The sequence below is a fragment of the Pleurodeles waltl genome, chromosome 4_2, assembly GCF_031143425.1.
Source record: "Pleurodeles waltl isolate 20211129_DDA chromosome 4_2, aPleWal1.hap1.20221129, whole genome shotgun sequence".
Classification (NCBI taxonomy): domain Eukaryota; kingdom Metazoa; phylum Chordata; class Amphibia; order Caudata; family Salamandridae; genus Pleurodeles; species Pleurodeles waltl.
In genome coordinates this window covers 810,059,532-810,084,399 of record NC_090443.1, presented here as the reverse complement: position 1 = coordinate 810,084,399, position 24,868 = coordinate 810,059,532, and the positions used below count along the sequence as shown (strand labels likewise).

At 43.8% G+C, this 24,868-nt stretch overlaps 1 protein-coding gene across 1 annotated transcript; it reads right to left on the bottom strand.

Annotated features, from left to right (window-relative positions):
- Positions 1 to 12,858: 12,858 nt before the first annotated feature.
- INSL5 (insulin like 5) lies at positions 12,859 to 20,966 on the bottom strand. Its single transcript, XM_069233358.1, has 2 exons — positions 20,703 to 20,966; positions 12,859 to 13,371 (listed from the first exon to the last, which is right to left on the bottom strand). The coding sequence occupies exons 1-2, from the start codon at positions 20,878 to 20,880 to the stop codon at positions 13,130 to 13,132; spliced, it is 420 nt and encodes a 139-aa protein (XP_069089459.1). The 5' UTR covers positions 20,881 to 20,966; the 3' UTR covers positions 12,859 to 13,129.
- Positions 20,967 to 24,868: the final 3,902 nt, after the last annotated feature.

Sequence of the window (24,868 nt, the reverse complement as noted above, 5' to 3'; positions counted from 1 at the left end):
AAAGGTTCTTCCAATATAATGACCACATTGTAATGGCTCCTTATAAAATAGCCTGCAAAGTAACATCTGACATTAATGCATTATATTTGTTGTGTGCCACTTTGATGAAGAGGTTTGCAACATAGTTTTTGGGCCCATCAAAAGATGCGAGGATGCCTATTGTTGGGGAGTAAGGGAGCACAGTGGACTAAGTAACTTCATTGTCTCTTGCCCACTCTGAAACAGATCTTTTGGCAAAACTTCATAGCTTGTTTTCCTAATTAGAACTAAAAACATGCACATATGAGGACTACATTTAATTCCTGGGTCCTATTTTGTAATGTTGAAAAGTTACTGCATGTCAGTTTGGCTTCAGGCCCTGTTTCCATTAAGCTGGGTGTCCTGACGTATTCTGTGGAAAATGGAGATTCATTTTTCTTACTAAAATGATATATTTTACTTTAAGCGTGCAAGTTAACACTACAGTCAGGGCCCGCAGTACAAAGCAATTTTGCGGTTGCAAAAGGCAAATTTCGCTGTTTGTGACTGCAAAATGGCCTTGTACAATTTACCATCCCTATTTTGAGAGTTAGTATCCTGCTAACGACTCGCAAAATAGGGATTGCAACTCGCTTGGAAGGTGCTTTCCCAGGGCCCATGTATGATTGTTTTGTGACTGTGAATGTGGTCTCAAAACAATCCTAGTTAACACCAATTTCAAATTGGTGTTAACCCCTTTTCAAATGGGAATTTAATTTGTGAATGGTAGCGAAATTGTTTTTTTCAGAGCAGGCAGTGGTCCTTGGGGTCTATGTTGCTCTGAAAACTTTTCATTTTTATTTTTAAAATGTATCCCATTTTCCTTTAAGGAAAACGGACTGAATTAAAAAAACACTGCTTTAGTCACAGACATGGTGGTCTGCTGACCCCAGCAGGCTACCATTCATGTGAGTGCAGCCTACCAAATGGGTCATAAATCGTGACCTGCCTCATGAATATTAATGAGGCAGGTCCTTTGTGGCCCATTTTAGAATCGCTAACAGTGTCTCAGACATTGTTGTACATTACAGATTGCAACTCGCAAAAAAATACAAAAAAATGGAAATTGCGAGTCACAATCTTTAATGGTCACCCATCGAGCCCTCAGTGTTTTTGTACTGACATTACTACTGTTTCATGTTGCCCCAAGGATTTTCAAAGCTGATTCGAAAACTGTAAGGGCTGGCATTATCTTAGTGAGAATTATCTCTATGTCTAGTTATCAAATGTAGGTCCAAGAAGGCCAGACCCATGATAATTGTTCAGGCAAGCTAAGGCATATTTACATATAATTAATCTAAATGAAACTAATTTGTATAGTCAGTAATTATTCCTAAACTCTGCATTATATCCAGCCCTCTGACCCCCTAAACGTCATCCTTACTCTAGTTCATTATTATGTGAAGAACTGTGATGAAGAAATGCTTTGGTTTGAAACTTCTCTGGTATCAGCATGCAGTGTAAGACACTCTTACCATTGCATGCTGGTCCCAAACGGTGTGCTACTCAAAGTTCATGAATGAGCATGCCTTTAGGAGCCAAGGAGGATGAAGAAAGTGCACAGTGTGGATGCTGCCAGGACAGAGGTCTTGTGTCTCAGAAAGAAGATTTTTGTGAAATACTTGAGTAATATAGAAGGTCTACATGTTCTGTGTGCCCACAGGACTCTCACCAGACAATGGTGGCAGCCATCCTGAAATCATACAGTAAAACTTCCTTATGGTCCATAGCTTCTTTGCTAGGGAATCATGGTACATGGTTGCTGCAGCCGGAACTTGTTGGAATCTCTCTTCTTCTGTGAAGTCAACAAAATAGCATGTTGAAGTTAGAGAAGTATCTTGAAATACAGTTGTTGTTTTCACAAGACGTGATGCAAAGGGTCTACAAGCTGTGTAACACTTGTCGTTTCAGAAGGAATCATACCTAGGAGCCACACAATCTATTGCACTTGTTTGTTTCACAATGAGCCAACAAAAGAAATTATGAACGCTATTGCACTTGTTTCACAAGATTCATTTTAGTATTATGAACTCTTATGAGTTGTTTACTGGACAAGGTATTACCTGTGCGAGTTACGACTATTTGCAAACTTCAATGGATTTGTACTAGAGCAGACATATTGTAGTATAGTAGAGCTGGCATTAAAGATAGTGAATACATATATATGAACAAAGGTGGAACTAAACATGAAATATTAAGGTATGCTTTTCATGTTATATTTGTCAACTTCTCTCCTTGAATGCAAAACAAGCACAAATAATTATTTGTTAACATTGAAGGTAGTTCTCATTAGCAAGCAAACATAATGTAATCTTGATTGCTGTTCAATTACTATATCGAAATCTAATTGTACTTCAGCTCAAAGAAAGATTGTGTTTTACCTTTTAATAGAGAGTGGAAATACGGAGAATGTCAACAGTTGTATGATAGATAATGCTTCAAGTAAAAATCTCAGTGTTCGGAGTATATGTAAATTAAAGCTCTCCGTTACAGTTTAGATGCCAACACTTCTGTAGCACAGAACAATTCCAGTTGTGCAGCTAGACATGTGATGATATGCAGTACATCTCTTTCTCTCTCTTTTCCCATTCACCATTTTTCACTTGGCAGAATCTTAACTTCCTCTAAGTCTAATAATTTTTTAACAAGCAAACTATGATCATGATCTAGAGAAGTCCAGAACATTATGCAATATTTAGAGTGATTAGTTCTACATTTTCTTTATCCTGTTGGTCCCCAACTCCATTCTGTGGGTAGGGGTAGACCTGGTCTGAATACATGTAATACTTTATTTCAAAATTGATTTCACTAAGACTAATGTCTTATCCGTTCGGAAACTGTTCTCATTTAATGCAGATGAAGAGCTGCAGGCACAAGGTGTGTTCCATCCTGTGTTTCCTATGACAAACTTGCTTTTCTGTGGTGTCTATGATGAGTCGGATCTCTTTTTATTCTGGGTCATCCAATGTGAATAAAATAACACACTCTTATTGCATATGTTAAGCTTAGTGTTTAAACATGGGCATTTTACTTTGTCCTGGTATCATAAAGTTTCTACTCTTGGCGTAGTTTTCAGGCTTTTCATCACAGTAAGTCTGAATTGACAATTCTACAAATTCAATTTTTATTACAGAAAATACTGCTAAATTATCTAACAGTGAGTATTACATTCTCATCTTTGTGGGCATTAGCCTCAGTGTCTATAAAGTAACTATCTAATTGAAGGATGAATAGAATGAATTGCATTTATATATGGCATTCACCCCTGATGAGGCGTTGCATTAGGATATGGGGCTCAAAACCAACCTTGTCTTTCTCCTCTTTTAATTAGCATTTTTTACTTATGCTGCAAATTTGATCTTATCTCTACTATGTTATCTGGCCATGATTGGCACGGGGACTGATTCACAAACTGCATTAACAGTAAATTCTGTAGTAGTACGTGCTATAAAATGCAATTTACAAACCATGTACAGAGTTTTACGACTTCACACTCCCTATATTCATGTGTGCAGGGTTCTACTCCCTAACTGTGGAGTCTCCTGGTTCAGAGAACTTTGTACACATATGTGTAGGAAGTGCAGAGTTGTAAAACTCTGCACGTAGTTTGTAAATAATGAAAAGTGGTAAGCTTATTAGGAAGTGTAAGTTTACCTTTGAGAATCAGGTCGATTGTGTTTATCATGTGGAAGCCCATGTTTAATCCATCTGTAAGGTCAGGTGTTTTTTTCTTAGAAAAGGTTGTATATTTAGAAGTGAATAAAATATTGCTGCACCTTTGCATTTCATATATTTAATTATTAATCATTGCTTAATATAAAAACCATGTTATATCTTGGTGCCATTCTTGTCCACCAGGTATCCCTCATTCCTTGATATTTCTATCAACTGGAACAATTTTTAAATGAGCTCTCCATTTACTGACACCTAAATAAATATCTATCATATGTTGAAATAAGAGCCCCGTTCGTTAAGGGAGCGGTGGACAGTGGCGTAACATTAGCCCCACTGCCCCAATGGTGGGGGAGTCCCTGAGCTCCAGAGAGCCCCCTCAGCACAGTACCCTGGCCTGTGAGCTCATGACTTAGTCTGCGGAGTTGGGATCCAGGTACTTGGCAGGGGGTTACCCTCAAAGTTTGTTACACCATTGGTGGGGGAATGTCATATCCCTTTCTTTAAGAAGGTGGAGGAGGGGGAAACAGGAGACAGAAGACGTTAAAGAATATATCTGTTAGAGACTGAAAAGACTATTGGACATCCCATCGTATAACTGGGGTTTTGGTCACTATTTTTAACTATCTGAATTATACAGTAATTTTGTTTGATTTGTTCCTAAAATTCAATAAAATATTTGTATAAAACAAGAAATAGAGGAGGGATGTGATGTTCTGTGATGGGGGCTAGAGAGTCCTGCTGCATCGAATTCTCCCAGGTCTGCAGGTAAAACACCAGATACCAATTCTTGTTCCAAGGACTAGAAACAAAACGGCGGGAAAAGAGGGACTCCAGGCTAAGAGAGCACATGGACAGCATAGTGGGTGACAAGCTCCCCCAGAATTAAAGGCATGATGCATCAGAGAGGGTAGAGGTAATAAGGAATAGAATTGCACATATATCTACCTCTGTGTCATCTGTTTCTCTGCATCACAAGCATAGGTTGTAACTCTGCATTATCACTGATTTTTCAGAATAATTTCCAGAAGAATATAATTTTTTCCTTTGATTGGACTGAAATTCTTTTCACACTTTTTAATGTACTCCTACTTGTTTTGTGTCAGACATCTATATTCTAGATGTGTGTGACAGATCTGATCTTCTGATTTATGTAATTCTTGATGCCCTTTTGATTATTTTGTCTGAATTCTTACTTTATTGGCTGCACATAGGCAAGTGCTCTCTCCTCCTATATTTTGGGCTTTATAATTTAATCTATTTGGCTGGTTAAAATTGTTAGATTTTGGTGAATTATTGGTCTATTTCCAACCCTTCACATATTTAATTCCACAAGAAAAACATAGTAACATAAACCAGGCATCAATTAGGGCCATATTTATACTTTTTGATGCAAAACTGCGCTAACGCAGTTTTGCGTCAAAAAAATTAGCGCCGGCTAACGCCATTCTGAAGCACCATGCGGGCGCCATATCTAATCAATGACGTTAGCCGGCGTTAGCCGCCGGCGCTGCCTGGTGTGCGTGGAAAAAAACGACAGCGCCGGCGTAGGGGGATATGGAGCTTGGGCGCCAAAAAATGGGGCAAGTCAGGCTGAGGCAAAATTTTCGCCTCAACCCAATTTGCGCCATTTTTTTCGACTCCCAACCCCCATAGAAATGACTCCTGTCTTAGCAAAGACAGGAGTCATGCCCCCTTGCCCAATGGCCATGCCCAGGGGACTTCTGTCCCCTGGGCATGGTCATTGTGCATAGTGGCATGTAGGGGGGCACAAATGAGGCCCCCCTATGCCACAATTTTTTTTTTTTTAAAACACTTACCTGAACTTACCTTAATGTCCCTGGGATGGGTCCCTCCAGCCTTGTGTGTCCTCCTGGGGTGGGCAAGGGTGACAGGGGGTGTCCCTGGGGGCATGGGAGGGCACCTCTTGGCTCCTTCAGAGCCCACATGTCCCTTAACGCCTGCCTTTTCCAGGCGCTAAAAAACGGCGCAAAAGCGGCCGTATGTCATTTTTTTGACCCGCCCACACCCGGGCGTGAATTTTGCCCGGGAGTGTAAATACGGCGCACATGCCTCGGAGTCAATTTTTTAGACGGGAACGCCTACCTTGCATCTCATTAACGCAAAGTAGGGGTCCACGCTAAAAAATGACGCAAACTCCATGGACTTTGGCGCTAGACGCGTCTAACGCCAAAGTATAAATATGGAGTTAGTTTTGCGTCGGAATTGCGTAAAAAAAAACGACGCAATTCCCCTTAGTGCCTATATTAAAGGTCACAGAGGCAGGTGTATTCAATTTAGATCTACAATTTGTCAAAATAATTTCCTCGGAACACATAGAGTGAAGCATGCCTGTAAGGAAATAGAGAAATAGCTATTACTATGTGGAAAACTCTCCGTGCAATCGGTAGAATAGAGGCAGGCATTAGAGGCAGTCAGGAATTTTACCCCCAACTGTAGATTTCATGATGGAAAAGTCACTTCAGTGGGAAGAGAATTTGTGGAACAATTGGCTGCTTTTTAATATGGAAGTAACAAGATGTTTTCTTCCTTTCCTTAAGATGTTTCTTGCTCCACTATGTGAAGATCTTTCATCTTGTTATTATTTTACTCTACATTATATTTATATTTTGGGGGAAACATTTTGATAGTCTTTTGACTTTGGCTTTTCGCCACTTTTTAATGTTAGTCTGCCTCTTCACCTGTTGTAACAACAAGGGGCCAGATTTAAGAAAAGTGGTGCTGCACCCAGTGCAGCGTAACTTTTCTTGTGACCCTTAGCGCCTCCATAAAACCACCATGTGTACGCCGTATCTTAGATACGGTGCACCATGGCGGCAGTTAGAGAACTAGCGTCAAAATTTTTCACGCTAGTTCGGAGCTTTGCAGAATTAGCATAAAAAATGTTGACGCTAATCCTGCAAAACCCATTGAGGACCATTATGAATAATGGTGTGCCTCCTTTTAACGACTGCTCGTAGCAGGCATTAAAAGTACCGAAAAAAAAGGACTCAAAGAAATCTCTTAGATTTCTCTGCTCCATTTTTTTGCTGACCCCCCTCCTAGCAGGGGAACACCCCCTTTCCGTACATTATGCATGGTGCATGCATGATGTAGTGCAAAGGGTTACAAAGTGGCACAATGCATGCATTGCGCCACTTTGTAAACCTAGAACGGCGTTTTTGGCCATCCAACGCAACATTAGCATAAAAAAATGATGCTAGTGCGTCGTTAGATGGCGCAAGGGGCTCTTAAATCTGCCCCAAAGTGTATAGCATTATGACACTGCAATTTCTGATGCAACAAACATGGGAAGTGCACCTCAATCTCGTCCTACACAATGTATTCAAGCTTACAGTATAACTAAATCTTCATTTTCATCTAACAGCTTGACAATAATATGGATTCTACTCTTAAAAATTCAACTAATCATAGAAGACCTAAAAAGGATCCTTTAACAGGTGTTAAACCCACATCTGAAAGAACCATGACCGAGATAAACACTTTGAGGCATTTTATGGAAGAAATCAATTCAAAACTGATATAGCAGTTAGTGGTCTGTAATGTAAAAATGAGTTTCTGAGATGGATCAACGAGTCAATGATATCCATGATATCACTGTAAGAAGGCAGACTGAAGATTTTGAAATAAGGAACTATTGAAACAATCTAAAAAATGTTGGTTAACCAGAAAGCAATGAAGTTGATAACCCAGATGGAATTCATAAAAATTATTCTTAGTGTCTAGTCTAAATATCCAATGAGTACTCCTGAGAGAACTTCATGTGTTGCCACAAAGTTTTTCATTTGGTAAAGACTCAAAAGATTGCCAATTTATTATGATTGTCTTGAATAAACTGGCTTCATGCAAGTGATCACAGTTGCTAAAAAGAAAAAACAAATAATATTGCTGCTAGTAAACTTCTCTTCATGTAGTGGGTATCCAAGGTCATTACTGTAGGAGGCTGGCATGGTTTGTAGTGGGTACCAAAGGTACTTACACCTTATACCAGGTCCAGTTATCCCTTATTAGTGAAAGGTAGTCAGTGTCTAGAAGCCAGGCTGCCTAGGGGTAGTTGTAGCTGAGCAGCCAAGGCTTATCTAGGAGACACGCAAAGCTCATGCAATACCACTGTAGTCACACAGTTCTTACACAAATGAAAGAAAATTCTCAGTGTTACAAAAATAAATGTACTTTATTTTTAGTGACACAATGTCAAAAATACCTTAGAGATTATACTGCCTTAGGAGGTAAGTAATATACACAGTATATACACTAGAATGCAGAAATAGCTGTAAAAACAGTTAGAAAACAGTGCAAATAGTGAAAGTCACAATAGGTTGCAATGGGCCTATGGGGAACACAAACCATATACTAAAATAGTGGAATGCAAAAGTCAGTTTCCCGCCTAGGCAAGAGTAATGTGTAGAGGGGCACTGGGAGTATAAGAAAACACAAAAGATACACAAAAGAACCCAAAAGAACCCAAAAGATAAGTAATAGAACCCACCCCAGAGCCCAGGAAAGCAGGAGTAAATCACAGTAGGTTTTCTAGAACACACAAGAACACATGATAGAAGATAATGCAAGAACCAGAAGAGACTGCAAGACACCAATGATGAATTCCTGGACCTGAAGACCTGTGGAAGAAGGGGACCAAGTCCAAGAAGCACTGAAGACTCCAGGGAGAACAGGAGGCCCTGCTAACCCGAATGAAGGAGCAAAAGAAGAACCACCGGTGAAGTAGAACAGTCAGTACTGCACCCAAGAAGACGGATGCGGGTTCTTGGTTGGTGCAGATGATGTCCCACGCCGGATGGATGGTTGCAGTCTGGTTTGCGCCACTGGATTCTGCCAACAAGCCTTGGCACACGCAAGGCTCGCGATTAGTGGAAAATTGCACTGCCCGGGACCAGGAGGGACAGACAGAGGGGGCTCTCAGCAACTCAGAGAGCCCTCAGAAGACCAGGTAGCGCACAGAGGAGTCCCACAGCACAGGGACAAAGAAGTTGCAAATGGAGGCCCACGCATCACGACACAAAGGGATCCCACAGTGCTGGAGAACCGCTCGAGAAGCTGTGTGTCACAGGAAGGAGTGCTGGGGGCCGGAGCTGTGCGGTGCACGAAGACGTTCACGGAAGGTCACATACAAGCCTTAGCAACTACAAAATGACGCAGTGCACGGGGTACTGTTTTGCATGGGGAGGCAAGCTCTTACCTCCACCAAAGTTGGACAGCTGGACCTTCGGACTGTCAGGACAATTTCAGTCCTCCACCCGTGTTGCTGGATCCAGGCACTTCATCAGGAGATGGGACCCACGTCACCGGTCGTCACTGCAGAGGGGTGCCTGCTGAAGCAGGGAAGTGACTCCTTCACTTCAAGGGAGATTCCTTCGTTCTTCTGGTGTAGGCTGAAGACAGGCAGTCCTCGGAGGATGCACGGCCTGGAAACAGTTGCAGTTGCTGGCAGGAGCTGAAGATACAATGTTGCAGAAGTCGTCTTTGCTTATTTGTTGCAGTTTGTGGAGTTCCTGGAGGGTCCAGATGCGGTTTTGTTGGTGGGAGGTGAAGTAAAGGATGCAGAGGATTCCTGCTGGAGTCTTGCAATCCGAATCTGAGGAAACACCCAGAAGAGAGACCCTAAATAGCCCTGAAAGGGGATTGGTCAGCTCCTATGGGGAACAGGGTCAAGACTGATTTGCATATGGCTGGGTCCAAACTGGAATGGCATGGGCAGCAAAAAAACGATGGATTTAGGCCCAGATCACTGTACTGGGGGTGAATGTTTGACAATGTTCAGCATTCCGTCCATCACTTGTTGTTTTTGCTTTGTCGCCCTAAGTGGGAAGGGTATGCCCAGACGTGGGTCCCGTGCTTCCCATGCCACTGGATTCAAGCTAGCCTGGCTGATGAGGGGTGAAACCCCAAACCGGTCCCAGGATGCTTGTTTCCAGTCCAGGGAAGACCTGGCCTAGCAGTTCGGGCTGGACTGTTCCTATGGGGAACAGGGTCAAGACTGATTTGCATATGGCTGGGTCCAAACTGGAATGGCATGGGCAGCAAAAAAACGATGGATTTAGGCCCAGATCACTGTACTGGGGGTGAATGTTTGACAATGTTCAGCATTCCGTCCATCACTTGTTGTTTTTGCTTTGTTGCCCTAAGTGGGAAGGGTATGCCCAGACGTGGGTCCTGTGCTTCCCATGCCACTGGATTCAAGCTAGCCTGGCTGATGAGGGGTGAAACCCCGAAACCGGTCCCAGGATGCTTGTTTCCAGTCCAGGGAAGACCTGGCCTAGCAGTTCGGGCTGGACTGTTCCTATGGGGAACAGGGTCAAGACTGATTTGCATATGGCTGGGTCCAAACTGAAATGGCATGGGCAGCAAAAAAACGATGGATTTAGGCCCAGATCACTGTACTGGGGGTGAATGTTTGACAATGTTAAGCATTCCGTCCATCACTTGTTGTTTTTGCTTTGTCGACCTAAGTGGGAAGGGTATGCCCAGACGTGGGTCCCGTGCTTCCCATGCCACTGGATTCAAGCTAGCCTGGCTGATGAGGGGTGACACCCCGAAACCGGTCCCAGGATGCTTGTTTCCAGTCCAGGGAAGACCTGGCCTAGCAGTTCGGGCTGGACTGTTCCTATTGGGAACAGGGTCAAGACTGATTTACATATGGCTGGGTCCAAACTGGAATGGCATGGGCAGCAAAAAAAAGATGGATTTAGGCCCAGATCACTGTACTGGGGGTGAATGTTTGACAATGTTCAGCATTCCGTCCATCACTTGTTGTTTTTGCTTTGTCGCCCTAAGCGGGAAGGGTATGCCCAGACGTGGGTCCCGTGCTTCCCATGCCACTGGATTCAAGCTAGCCTGGCTGATGAGGGGTGAAACCCCGAAACCGGTCCCAGGATGCTTGTTTCCAGTCCAGGGAAGACCAGGCCTAGCAGTTCGGGCTGGACTGTTCCTATGGGGAACAGGGTCAAGACTGATTTGCATATGGCTGGGTCCAAACTGGAATGGCATGGCCAGCAAAAAAACGATGGATTTAGGCCCAGATCACTGTACTGGGGGTGAATGTTTGACAATGTTCAGCATTCCGTCCATCACTTGTTGTTTTTGCTTTGTCGCCCTAAGTGGGAAGGGTATGCCCAGACGTGGGTCCCGTGCTTCCCATGCCACTGGATTCAAGCTAGCCTGGCTGATGAAGGGTGAAACCCCGAAACCGGTCCCAGGATGCTTGTTTCCAGTCCAGGGAAGACCTGGCCTAGCAGTTCGGGCTGGACTGTTCCTATGGGGAACAGGGTCAAGACTGATTTGCATATGGCTGGGTCCAAGCTGGAATGGCATGGGCAGCAAAAAAACGATGGATTTAGGCCCAGATCACTGTACTGGGGGTGAATGTTTGACAATGTTCAGCATTCCGTCCATCACTTGTTGTTTTTGCTTTGTCGTCCTAAGTGGGAAGGGTATGGACGTGGGTCCTGTGCTTCCCATGCCACTGGATTCAAGCTAGCCTGGCTGATGAGGGGTGAAACCCTGAAACCGGTCCCAGGATGCTTGTTTCCAGTCCAGGGAAGACCTGGCCTAGCAGTTCGGGCTGGACTGTTCCTATGGGGAACAGGGTCAAGACTGATTTGCATATGGCTGGGTCCAAACTGGAATGGCATGGGCAGCAAAAAAACGATGGATTTAGGCCCAGATCACTGTACTGGGGATGAATGTTTGACAATGTTCAGCATTCCGTCCATCACTTGTTGTTTTTGCTATATAGGTGACCTATACATGACCTGGTGCAGTGTAAATGGCTGTGAAATGGTGAATGATTTATTTCTTAAGCATTCACTTAACCTTCCAGATGTTACTTTACATAATGATAAAAAAAAGCTCTGAAAATTGCCAATAAATATGATGAAATCGATAAAGCTTCCTGTATTTGTACTGATTGAGCCTCAACATATGGACACTGGGGAAAATCCAGGTTGAGTTACACTGGAAAAATGATATAAATGTTACTTGCTGTATTCAAACTTGGAATAGTATTTGGTCAAAAATTCAACAGAGAGAACAGAGAGAACTGTAAAGATTAATGTAGTTATTTTCTTGAGCTATACTGAAATGGCTTTTAACTCATACGACCCCATTCCAAGAGGATAGTAAATATCAATGTTGTATTTCAGCTCCTTACATTACCAATAGTTGAGTATCAGTAATTTCAGGAAGTTGAAAAACGATTATAATACTACTTTGATACTGAAGAGGTCCTTATACGTGAAGAATTAATGCGGAAATGTGAGCTATTGCTCCCAATTCCTATGGAAATTCACAATTTTTAACTGCTTTCTGCTTTTAACTGGTGAAATATCCAAATATGTATGCAGTTTTCCCGCATTCCATGTTAATCCCGATTTGGCTCGTAACTCCCTTACAAGATATGTTATGGTACCTCTTAAAATTTTATCTAATGTGTTTTAACCCTGTTATGTTCATATGGCACAATATATTGAAGTTCTCAATCAAACTTGAGTTTTTATTTAGTTTTTACTTGTGTTGTTAGTCTTTTTCTATATTGATATGATAGCTTTATATATTCTGATAAATAATGTTTTATAAATGTATTTATGAGTAGAGAGATTTTTATTTATATTGAGTAGCACACCATTGCTCTCCCATATAGCTCACCCTGCCACCCGGTGTTTCCTTTCCCTTATACACTTTTTAAGATACCCTGATCTCCTTATATTTGATGTTCACATTATGACACATAATACAACTATTCATATTGATTTACCGTTTTACAATCTACATATATTATGTGTATCTGTATTTTAATCCTCTTGTTTATTAGTAACACGTTTTTGTTTATTATGTTTAACAAAGTTTCTAAATATTAAAAAACACTTCACTGGGGTGAGGCTGAAGGATAGACTGTACAAAGGCCCATGGTGAAGAAAAAAAGCCCCCTGGCAAAGGGTCCACGTGCGAGATGATGTCTTCTGATGGCTGATGCACAGGCTGCTAGTGCCAACTGTCCTTAGTTAGCTGTCTCTTTCCAGGGGCACTTCTCTCCCCGTATCCCCCCTACCCCCTTTAATTCCTGGTAGCTTGTCTGATTGCGGAGCCAAGCTTTTCTCCCGGGTGCACATAGATATAAAAGACAGGAAAGTGTTTAAACGGTGAATCGTTTATTTTTACAGCCTGTTACATTGACGAGCAGAACATTAAAAAAATGAAGAACAAGTTTTCACAAGAAGCACATCCACATTTAAACACGTTTGCTTTTTTTGCAGTTACACCTTTTCAGTTTTAAAGATCTTTGTAGGAACGATTTTTATTTTGGCATGGCAGCCTGAGTTGATGTTAAGTAAGTGTGACTTTGCCATAGGCATGCTCTGACGCTTGAATGAAAGCACGGCCCATCCAAATTATTGGACACTGTCTAGCAGAGTGAGCTCAAGTCTTTTTTATTGCATCCACTTATGCAGCAGGCAGTAGTTAGCAGCTGGTTGAGGTCACGCTTTTCCTGGACTGAGTTCTCATGGCTCTGCCACAGTTGACCCACAGACTGAGGCTCTGAGTTCTTGAAGGCTTCGTTTTGAATTTCCACCCTTTGCAAGGCAATCTCAAGGGATTCTGTTGAATCCTGGTTTCCAGCTGGGACGTAGAAAGGACTTCTTATTTCTGGAAGAAAATATACAAATGGCATATAATTACATGTATAATTATTTTCCTACACCTATTTTGATTTTACTCTGACCTCCTTTATTTTTTCCATGCATTAACATTCTCCATCTCCTAGATTCATTCACTGAGGTGGCGGAAAGGTAGCAAGTGCCATTCCTCTAGTCAATATTCACATCCATCATAGTCACTATGCCAGACTTTAAAAGGTTCAATGCATGCCATTGATGCAAAATACACAATTTAATTTTAAAAAGGCAGATTTTATGCATTGTTATTTCATAAATTGTACTTTTCACAATTTACAGTGTGGTTATGAAACTAACGTTGTGCAATTGTGGGTATATGGATTATGTGCAATGCTTGTGTGAGGGATGTGTCAAAAGTGTGGAAGGAGTGTGGAAGGTGCATTCCTCATTCACAAAGGCATGCATCTGCTGCCTTTGTGCTCTACTTGGCCTTCCTGTACCAGACCCAGTTTCGATCTATCCTCCCCTGACCACATTCACACATAATGTAGGTTGTGACTCGCTGTCCGTATGGGGAAAAATAGCTCTCTTTGCATTCTCAAGCCAAGTACACCAGTTGACGTAATCCAGCATCTTTAGTAGGGGAACAAATTAATAAGGGGTTATAGGGATCCATTTAGACCCCGGTGACCGATTCGCCGGTTCAGGAGGGGCAGAGGCCATGGCATTTGCCTCTGTGGAGGTTGAATATCTGCCCTATTTAGAGATCCTGCCTTCTCAATGAGATCTATATGTTGTGAAGAGATCCTAAATATCTTTAGATTCCCTCACCACACTGCAGGTTTGCTGTGGGGGGGGGGCCTGTTTCGAACACCCACTCAACAAAGTTTTAGGCCTGATGTGCAGGAAATGTACTCCCTGCTTGTGGGGGCCATTCCACATTTTCCCTGACTGTGTCTGCTATGAGATAGGGGCAGGGAAATTCAGTCCCGGCACCCCATCCTTCGAAAAATTTGCCGAGAGCAAGTATGGTGCTATAGATAATCTTAAATCTGTGAGGTGTGATACAAAATTTATTTATATTTGCACCTCCAGTCACTCTGCTGCAGGGGTGTGGGCTTGCGCTTAGGCGGCAGTGGCATTTGGAATGCAAATTTGGTTCCATCCCACAAAGCAGGTACATTGAGGTATTAGCAAGTATTAAGGAATACACTACCCCCCCCTCCACTTACATGACGAGACTCCGACTACAAAGGTTATAAGTGATGCGGAAAGTGGGGCAGGAAGGTGTACCTTATTGTGATGCTTTATGTGATGTGTATTTAAAGGTTAAAAGTATTATTGAAATCAATAAGTACAAAGGCCCATATTTATACTTTTTGACGCTAAACTGCGCTAACGCAGTTTAGCGTCAAAAAAATTTGTGCCGTCTAACGCCATTCTGAAGCGCCATGCGGGCGCCGTATTTATGGAATGGCGTTAGCCGGCGCAAGCAGACCGGCGCTGCCTGGTGTGCGTGGAAAAAAACCACGTACACCAGGCAGCGCCGGCGTTGGGCAAAAATGACGTTAGGGCGTCTTAAAATGGGGCAAGTCAGGTTGAGGCAAAAAAATCGTCTTAACCCGACTTGCGCCATTTTTTAACGACGCCCATCCCCCATCAACATGACTCCTATCATTGTAAAGATAGGAGTCATGCCCCCTTGCCCAATGGCCATGCCCAGGGGACTTCTGTCCCCTGGGCATGGTCATTGGGCATAGTGGCATGTAGGGGGGCACAAATCAGGCCCCCCTATGCCAAAAAAAATTATTAAAAAAAAATAAAAAAAATACTTACCTGAACTTACCTGAATGTCCCTGGGGTGGGTCCCTCCAGCCTTGGGTGTCCTCCTGGGGTGGCCAAGGGTGGCAGGGGGGGTCCCTGGGGGCAGGGGAGGGCACTCTGGGCTCATTTTGAGCCCACTTGTCCCTTAACGCCATGCCTGACCCAGGCGTTAAAAAGCGGCGCAAATGCGCCGTTTTTAGCCACGCCCACTCCCGGGCGTCTCTTTTGCCCGGGAGTATAAATACCACGCAAAGGCCTGGGAGTCATTTTTTAGACGGGAACGCCTCCCTTGCATATCATTAACGCAAGGAAGGGGTTCACGCTAAAAAATGACGCACATTCCGGGAACTTTGGCGCTAGACGCCTCTAACGCCATAGTATAAATATGGCGTTAGTTGGCGTTAGTTTAGCGTCGAATTTGCGTCGAAAAAAACGACGCAAATTCGGCGCAAACGGAGTATAAATACGGCCCAAAGTTTAACAAACGCATGGAATTGTCACAACTTGTGCATATCATGCACTGAATACACCAAATACAAAGAGTAAGATGGGCATTACTCACTCGTATACATAACTGACATACATAAATATTCATATGGTATGACATGCATACTTTATGCATGAGCGGAAGGGAAGTTAATAGCCTAATATTTGTAAACTCGGTAAATGACCCTGATATTGCCTGTTTGTGTGACTAGGATTTGTAAATTACCATTTGAAGGTGGACAGTCATCCATTTAGCCAACCTCAAGGGGGCCAATCCCATTCTAGAAAAAAGCCTTACATTTTATTGCACTAAAAAGCAGTGATGGTGCCACTATGATTCACACATTTACAAGTCCTTACACAATATTTAATTGTGCACATAAATTAACCCACATAAATCTACATATTGTGCACGACATTTCTATTGGGAATGAAACATGTATCTCGCCTCTAACGTGGGAAATGTGCAATGACATTCTCTACATCCCTGCCCAACAGAAGGGGGTCAGTGAGAGGCAGCCAGCAATGAGGTCAGCATAATCCTTCATGCTGATGTAACATTAGGCACCTCCTTTCATGAGAAAGGAAAATATTCTGGGCTTGTGAAAGAGTTACTCCCACTGGTAACTACTCCTAAGCATATATTATCATTCACATCATGCCTACATGTATAGGATTAGCCGGTAATTTATGCGTCAATCTAAAACTAAAGGGCTATAGGTTTTACAAGGAGTTCATATGATTTTTCAGGATCTATGTCACGTGTTACACTAATACCTTTCACATCCTTTCATGTTTCCATTCTGTTAATTCCATGTAGATTCTCAGTTGTGTATTATGACTACGAATCTACATGGAAATCGGACTTGGATTAGACAAAAGGCATAAGCCTTAGGTTACAACAGTCTAAAAGGTGCATGTCTCATACAGAAGCAGTAATGACGTCATGAACAGTTGCCTCAATGTAGATAATGTAATATGTTGATGTGAGTTATGAAAGAACAGAGAGAGGAGGAGATGTTGTCAAACAGCCAGAACATCTAATTTTGCACGTTCGAGTCCCAGTATCGGCTCAACAACCTATGATTCTGGGCTAATCATGTAACCTCCTCACGGCTAAAAAACGTGTAAGGAAATCTGGGTTTCATGTTAAATGCTGGGCCATGTTTGCACCATGTGGAAAACTGAAAAGGTTTGTGTCCTATGGCAGTCTGCAAGTCTGCCCCCTGAGCCCATGAGAGTCCTGAGCACTAGTTCCTGGGCAGTGAGGCGGCAGGAGATGTGGTGGGGTACCATGCCAATCAGAGGCGAGTGGAGCGCTAGAGACAGACGCAGGCAGCAATGGCTGCCATGCACACTCATTGTCTGAACTTGTTCCTCGTCTTCTTTGATTGGCTGAGACTTGTGAGCTTTTCAAATGAGAGAATAATTTAAAGATATGCTGATTATCTGAATTCCTGTCAAAGCTCAGGGCAAGGCAATTCCATAGGTGAACCTGCTAGTCTCGGCAAGGGGTCCCAAGGTCAGACTTGGACCGAAAATAGGTCAGAGCACCAAAATAAAAGTGCCCCCCATTAACGAATCAGGGGCTGTGTTAAAGCGAATGCCCTGGGGGCGCAAAGGCATGTGCGCCCTCTGGCTCTTTGTTATTACTGAAGGGGCCACAGACACTTGTGCGGCCCCTTTTGTAATACAGGTAATGCTGGCACACATATAGCAGCAGCTCACATGTAGCGCCAGTGCTATCATTAGATGGTGTCCCCTCATTTGCATGGGGTCCTGGACCCATGAAAATGAGGGAATCACTTTGCCACTGCACCTGCGCCATATCATGGATGTGGGTTCAAAGGCAAGCATGCTTTTAGGAGGCACACAAAGTGCGCCACAAAAAGGTGGCGCACTTTCAGTGTGCCTTCTAAAGGCATCCCTCTGGAGGAGAGAAGGAGGGTCCCATGGACCCCCAGACATCCCTCACAGGCAGATGCAGTCAGTCAGTGCACCCGCCTGCAAGAGGATCGCTCTCCTCTCTTTAAAGTGCAGGAGGTTTGCCACTTTCACAGTGAAACACAGATTGGCTTTGAAGCAGTCGCTCCGAATTTCATGTGAGTTTGTGACTTGCTTGGGGACAGCAAATTCACGGTAATAGGGCACACTTTCCCTTTTCCGCATGGTGCACCTATTTAAAGGTGTGCCATGGCGCAAAGAGGGAAAGAGCGCCATATATGTAATGTGGGCCCTGGTGGCTAAAAGTGGCCACATTTGTAAAGTGTGGCAGTTTCGTACTTGTAAAGACATGTATTGCCGCTTGAAAGGTATGGAAGCTGCTTGCATTTGTGTTTGCTGCAAGCAATGTTTGTGGTAATATCAGGGAAATCACACCGATCAGATCCACAAACAACCGAAAAAGTGGCCCGCGCACTAACCTGTCTTACCAGCCCTTCTGGCACTGCTAGACTTCCTTTTAGGCCAACCCAACCCTGCTCAGCCCTCCATTCTGCCTCGCATGGACACTCAAAGTGCATCTGAGTCTCCTGGTGGTTCTCCACCCAAAACTCCCCTCTGAAGCGGCCGCCACAGATTGCAACCAGTCTGTTGTTAAGGGTACACCAAGGCCCGTATTTATACTTTTTGACGCTAACGCAGTTTAGCGTCGAAAAATTTTGCGCCGGCTAACGTCATTCTGAAGCGCCATGCGGGCGCCGTATTTATTGAATGGCGTTAGCCGGCGCAAGCAGACCGGCGCTGCCTGGTGTGCGTGGAAAAAAACCACGTACACCAGGCAGCGCCGGCATTGGGAAAAGTGGCGCTAGGGCGTCTTAAAAATGGTGCAAGTCAGGTTGACGCAAAAAATCGCCTCCACCCGATTTGCGCCATTTTTAACGACGCCCAGACGCCATTTACATGACTCCTGTCTTAGTAAAGACAGGAGTCATGCCCCCTTGCCCAATGGCCATGCCCAGTGGGCATAGTGGCATGTAGGGGGGCACAAATAAGGCCCCCCTATGCCACCCAAAAAAAAAAAAAACCCAAAAAAACTTACCTGAACTTACCTGAATGTCCCTGGGATGGGTCCCTCCATCCTTGGGTGTCCTCCTGGGGTGGGCAAGGGTGGCAGGGGGGGTCCCTGGGGGCAGGGGAGGGCACCTGTGGGCTCATTTTGAGCCCACAGGCCCCTTAACGCCTACCCTGACCCAGGCGTTAAAAAGTGGTGCAAATGCGGGGTTTTTTGACCCGACCACTCCCGGGCGTGATTTTTGCCCGGGAGTATAAATACAACGCATTTGCGTCGCCGTCATTTTTTTAGACGGGAACGCCTTCCTTGCATCTCATTAACGCAAGGAAGGCGTTCACGCAAAAAAATTACGCTATTTGCCCATACTTTGGCGCTAGACGCGTCTAACGCCAAAGTATAAATATGGCGTTAGTTTTGCGCCGAATTTGCGTCGAAAAAAACAACGCTAATTCGGCGCAAACGGAGTATAAATATGCCCCCAAGTGGTTTCAACACAATGATTCACACAGAAGCATCATGTAGTGAACTCCATTTCCTGCTGGTTGTATTTTATGCGCACAATAATATCCCCAGGGGACTTTCCACTCAGGGTTATCTATTTAAAGACCTGAGGAATAATAAAATCAATGACTTCAACTGCTGGGTATTAATTAGCTGCCTCCCATTACATACATCCTATGAGTAGACCTGTAAGCACCTTCAAGGTGTAACATTTCACACCTGTGCATTCAGTTGTAGTTGCTACACTCTATGTAACTCTCCTTTGTAAAACACGAATCATTCTCTTCCAACTCATCTGGAATTCTGCTATGAACACTTTGACTAGAAGCATACCAGCCATGCGCAACCTAACAGGTAATGTGTGGCAGGGCCATCTGTGGCACTGTCTGTAACAAGAGTTTAATATTCAATTCATGATTTTTTCTCATTGGCGAATGCTTTCTGTGGACCCTGGATGACTAAAATGCTGAACTTGGAACCTGCATACCAGTGATGGTGTGATTCTAGGCGAATCGTTTAATCCCCTGAGAATGCAAAGAATAAAAGTATGTATCGCATATATCTAAAAAAAAAAAATCACATGTACTGTATGTTGTATAGTTTTTTAGGATTGTCTCAATTATTAGCTCCCACCTGTGCTCCATTCTGTCAACCATAATCCAGATTTCTGTACCTTGTTCCAAGCAGATACCATACAGCTGGCAATCTGGGTGCAGAACCTCGTGTTGAGCTTCTGTCACCCCTTGGAGATACCTTCTTGCTAAAGCAAATTGGTAAAATGAAATACATTTGAACACAACGTTGGAATTAAAGACTTCAAAAATGGAATCAATACTACGTTCGAACAGAAGGCGCCTGGAGAAATACCTGAACAGTGAATGAATAAACCCACTGCTGAAAGGGACGGTGAACAAAATACCTGTATTAAATATTAATGTTATTTATTTTGATGTTTTTGTAAAGTGCTCCAAACCACCATCATGTATCCTCAGGGTGCTTTGAGTTACATAGATGAGAGATGAAAGATTGAATCCAAGGTTGATTGCCAGCAGTCAAGCAGCAGCAGTATGGCAATCAACAGCTAGAGTCTATCGATCATATGTACAGATTCAAGGTGATACATGTTAGAAAGAGTCAAAAGGTATTGGAAAGACCCGGGTGTTAGGTAGAGACTTATTTTAGGCACCTCACCAGCAGCCGTGGCAAAATGAACCCTAAAACACCACATTATGTCCCCCGACAATCTATAGTGATCAACAAAATACCCTGTCAACATGTTCTTTATTAATCAGGAAACTCGGAGTTCTCTGATCTTTGTGTTTTCAATAAGGGGCAGATGAGCCAATGCAGATATTTCCCATAAATATATTTACTATAGGCCCTAAGACCTACAGCAATCTCAGGTTGACACCTTATGATGACATCATGCACAGTTTCAATATTACGTTACTGGCATCCATAGGGACATTCTCAGGGAGTGCAGGGCTGAAAGAAAGAAAACCAACCCTAGCCCAAGCAATAAAATAATTGTGTCCTACCTGGAAGACCTTGAGGCGATCCAGTCAGATGTCGCCTCCACCTGGATCCTCCACAAGTGTAGATAACCGCTCGGATGAACTCTCTGCCACACAGCTTCACCGATGGGCCGTCGCCTTTTACCTGAGAGTTTGCCACGAGCAAAGAAACTAGAAATAGACACAGAAGTGAGGCCTTCATCTTGCGTATGAAATTTGCAAGTGTAGTTTGCAAAATTAGCTTGATTCGGTGCAGATGGAAGCAAGCAAGATAAAGATCTAACGTGGTTGGGAGCTGCTCCCAATTTATACTGATTGTTCCATCCGGTCATTGGATGATGACAGATGTCCTGATGATGTTACCTTTTGCGCGGTGGGCGGTGCGTGGGGCACTTCTGGTAACCAATTATATGATTTAGCATTTCCTACTGCACATCAGTCCAGTAAAACATCCATTAAAACACTATTTAGGAGAATTACGCTCCCACAAATGGTGTAAACATGACATTACGAGCACAGTGCAAACACTCGACAGTGGCCATTTTCCTTTTCGCTTTACGTTGTGCGGTCTTGCAGACATGCATCTTTCGTGCACATCATTTTATTACAGAAAGGTTATTCAGGACTACGAGTCTATAACGTGTCACTCACTTCAGTTAAATGTAACAAACAGCATTATAACGGACGTAACATGTGACAGCAAGAAGAGATAAAATAGTCAACTCGTATTCCGTTCCAGTACGCAGAGTAGATAACACTTTAACTATCAAACCGGTTAAAATGGTGGCATCACATTTGTTTCTCATGCTATTGATACCTAGGGCTAGATTTATGATTTTTTCACGCAGCGCAAGGCAGCAGGCCACTATGCTGCAGTACTCTAGGTGAAAGGGAAAGGGCAGAAATGTGTCGAATTTACCATTGTACTACGCATTCCTGCCCTTTCCCCGCGCTGGCGCACTTTTGGCTGCCTAGTGTCAATGTGGACACCCTTGCGTCATGGTGCGAAGGTGCCTGCATTGCAGCTAATTATTTTTGTGCAGGAAGGGACCCCTTTTTATACACAATCTGCAGCACGCGCAGAAAGAGGAAAAATGAAAAAAAAAGATATTTCTCCTAGTTACACCTCACCTGGGGAGGGGCAGCTTTTTGACGCATTCCCCAGTCTGCCCCTAATGGTAATTCTGGGAATGTGCCAAAATCTATGGGTGGGTGCATGGGAAAACCCACACTCTCCCCCCCACCACCCCCCCACCCAGAATGCCTCCCTGCTGCAGAGTACCGCAGGGCAGCGATTTCCACCTTGCATGGCTTGATAAATCTCCATTACGTTTTGTGTTGCCCCTGCACCTCCCTTGCATGGCGCAAGGGAGACACAAAACCTTGATAAATCTGGCCTCTAGGGTGCATTTGTGGTATGTTTTATAACTGTAAAGTCACCTCTTTGGAGTGAAGGGTTGAATCAAATGAAGTGGATTACTTGACTTAACTTAAAGCTGATCGGTAGCACTTAGTGCATTATATTTCAGTTTATTGTGTGGTGGTTTCGGCCAGACATTTTTGGTGGTTAGACCTTTAAGTGTGGCTAAAGCAAGTTCCTTTGTGGAGGACTGGGTTTCAGGGAAGTCTTTGATGTAGAGAAACAAGATAATTTACTTAATTATTGATTTTTGAACACATATGAACAATCAGTGGGCCTCATTTACAAGGCCTTTGCATTACCGTTGCATCATTTTTTTTGACACAGTGGTGGCGCTAAGCAGTGCTTTACACTGATCCATACCTACAAACTGATGCATTGGGCGCAATACATCAGTTTGTAAAGCCTTGCGTCACATTATACCTGCGCCAGGTATAATGTATGCAAAGTAGGCATTCCCGGGCAAAAAGCCACACAGAACCGACACAATGAAATTGACAATAGTTTAATGCAGTGGTTCCCAACCTTTTGACTTCTGTGGACCCCCATTTTATCAATACTGGAGCCCGGAGACCCCCACTGAATCATTATTGGAACACGGGGACCCCCAAGGAGTCATTACTGATAGCAGGGACCTAATATTATTAAATCTTTTAAGCAGCCGCGGACCCCCTGAGGAGGCTTCGCGGAACCCCAGGGGGACCCGGCCCACAGGTTGGGAACCACTGGTTTAATGCTTGCTCAGAGCAGGTGTTAAACTGACACAGGACCTTTTCGTTCGGGAGCCTTCCACGCATTGCTGGAGTAGAGTCACTTTTTTTTACGCTAGTCCAGCAATGCGTCAGTTTAACGCAACAGATGTGTCAGAATTTCTGACACTTCTGTGGAAATGTGTGCCATGGAGCTCTGTATAGTAAATACAGTGCATCCATTGCATTGCTAGGGAATCATAAGGCAGCTCAAGAAATCGGACGCATTTGGCCGATGGGTCAGTTTCTTGTAAATGAGGCCCAGTGTTCTTTTAAGAGCTCTATAACTTGCATTCCGTGTTGTGGCCGTTGTACAGATTTAACTGACTGTTATTGCTACACATGTAAAGTAATAGACAAACAATAGATACTGGTTTATTGAATTCTTTAGTTTGTTTACAGTCGTTCATGCATCCACTGTTAGTGTCATTCTTGGATGTTCATGAACATCTTCTTGTATGAAACTGAGTGTAAGGCAGAGGATGGTTTGTGCCCAATGGAATATAAATAGGGCAACTAAGGCCCTGATTTAAGAGGGCCTACTGCCACTTTAGCACCGCCTTAGCATAATTTTTTTGACGCTAAGGTGGCTTTAGAGCAGGTGTTAAAAGGAGGGACACCATTATTCATAATGGGCCTTAATGGGCTTTGCAGGATTAGGGTCAACATTTTTTGGGTCAACATTTTTTATGCTAATCCTGCAAAGCTCTGAACTAGCGTAAAAAAATGTCGACGATAGTTCCCTAACTACCGCCATGGTGCACCATATCTTAGATACGGTGCACATATGGTGGCATTAGAGGGGTGCTAAGAGGCACATGAAAAAAGAGGCACAGGAAAAGTGGCGCTGCACTAGGTGCAGCACCACTTTTCCCAAATCAGGGCCTACATTTTGTAATTTCCCTCTTCTTCCCTTCCTGCTTCCCTTCCCTATGGGACCTGTCTGAGGGAATTACTTAGTTTCCTGCAAGATTGTGCCCCTTGTGTTATTCACTGCCATTGTTACAATGGTTTTGGCCTCCACGCTGCATTCTGGGAGAGCAGCATTGGAATTTCTATCCAGAAACTGCTAGGAGAAGGAACATTCCTCCCACATTTGGGGGCATATTTATGAGCCCATAGCGCAACCGGAGCACCACTTTTCATGGCGCTCCAGTGGCGCTGTGCCCTGCGCTGTGTTTACAAGGTGGCGTTAAGCCACTTTTTGTGGCTTAACGCCACCTTGTAAATACGACCCCTTCACACGCAGCCCTTTGCATGGAAGGGGCATGCAATGTGTGTTGCTGTGGGTGTGCCACAGCAACACCCATTGCATTTTGACGCTGCCTGAGATTTACCTACCCATAGGGGTGGCGTTAGCAAGGCGCAACGAGGAGGAATACTTTTATTCCTCCTGGTTTTTTGCTTTTTCTATGTGTGCTGCATTCTGCATAACGCATAGAAAGACCAAAATGCCAGACATGATTGTTTATGTGTGAGAAGGTGTCCCTTCCTGCACATTTCAAAATGATGATTTGGCACTTCTGTGTGTGCTGCATTCTGCAGCACACACAGAAGTGCCAAATCACCATTAGCGATTGTTTATGTACAGGAAGGGACACCTTCCCACACATAAACAATCAAACCCCTCAACGCAGACATCCTTGCAAGGTGGTGCAAGGATGCTTGCGATGGCACTGACAGCTAAGTTTAGCACCAGCGCAGGGGACAGCACAGGGGTGCACCGTATTCAATTAAATATGGCGCATCCCTGCGTTGGGATAATGATGGAGTGCGGCGCTGCCAATTTTGGCTTAGCATTGCGCTCCATCATTTTCCGTTAAATATGGGCCTTGGTTCATAGTGTTTTCAAACTAGAATGATACTGGGCATATGAGCTGTAGCTCTGTTTTGACATTAAAAAAAGAGCTTTATTAAACAAACCGCCATGGACCCCTTTATGGTGTTTAAAATGTGGGTCTGAGTATGCCTAATTCCTCTGGCTGGTAACAAGCCTGGAGAACCTGCCGAAGTTCGGTTTC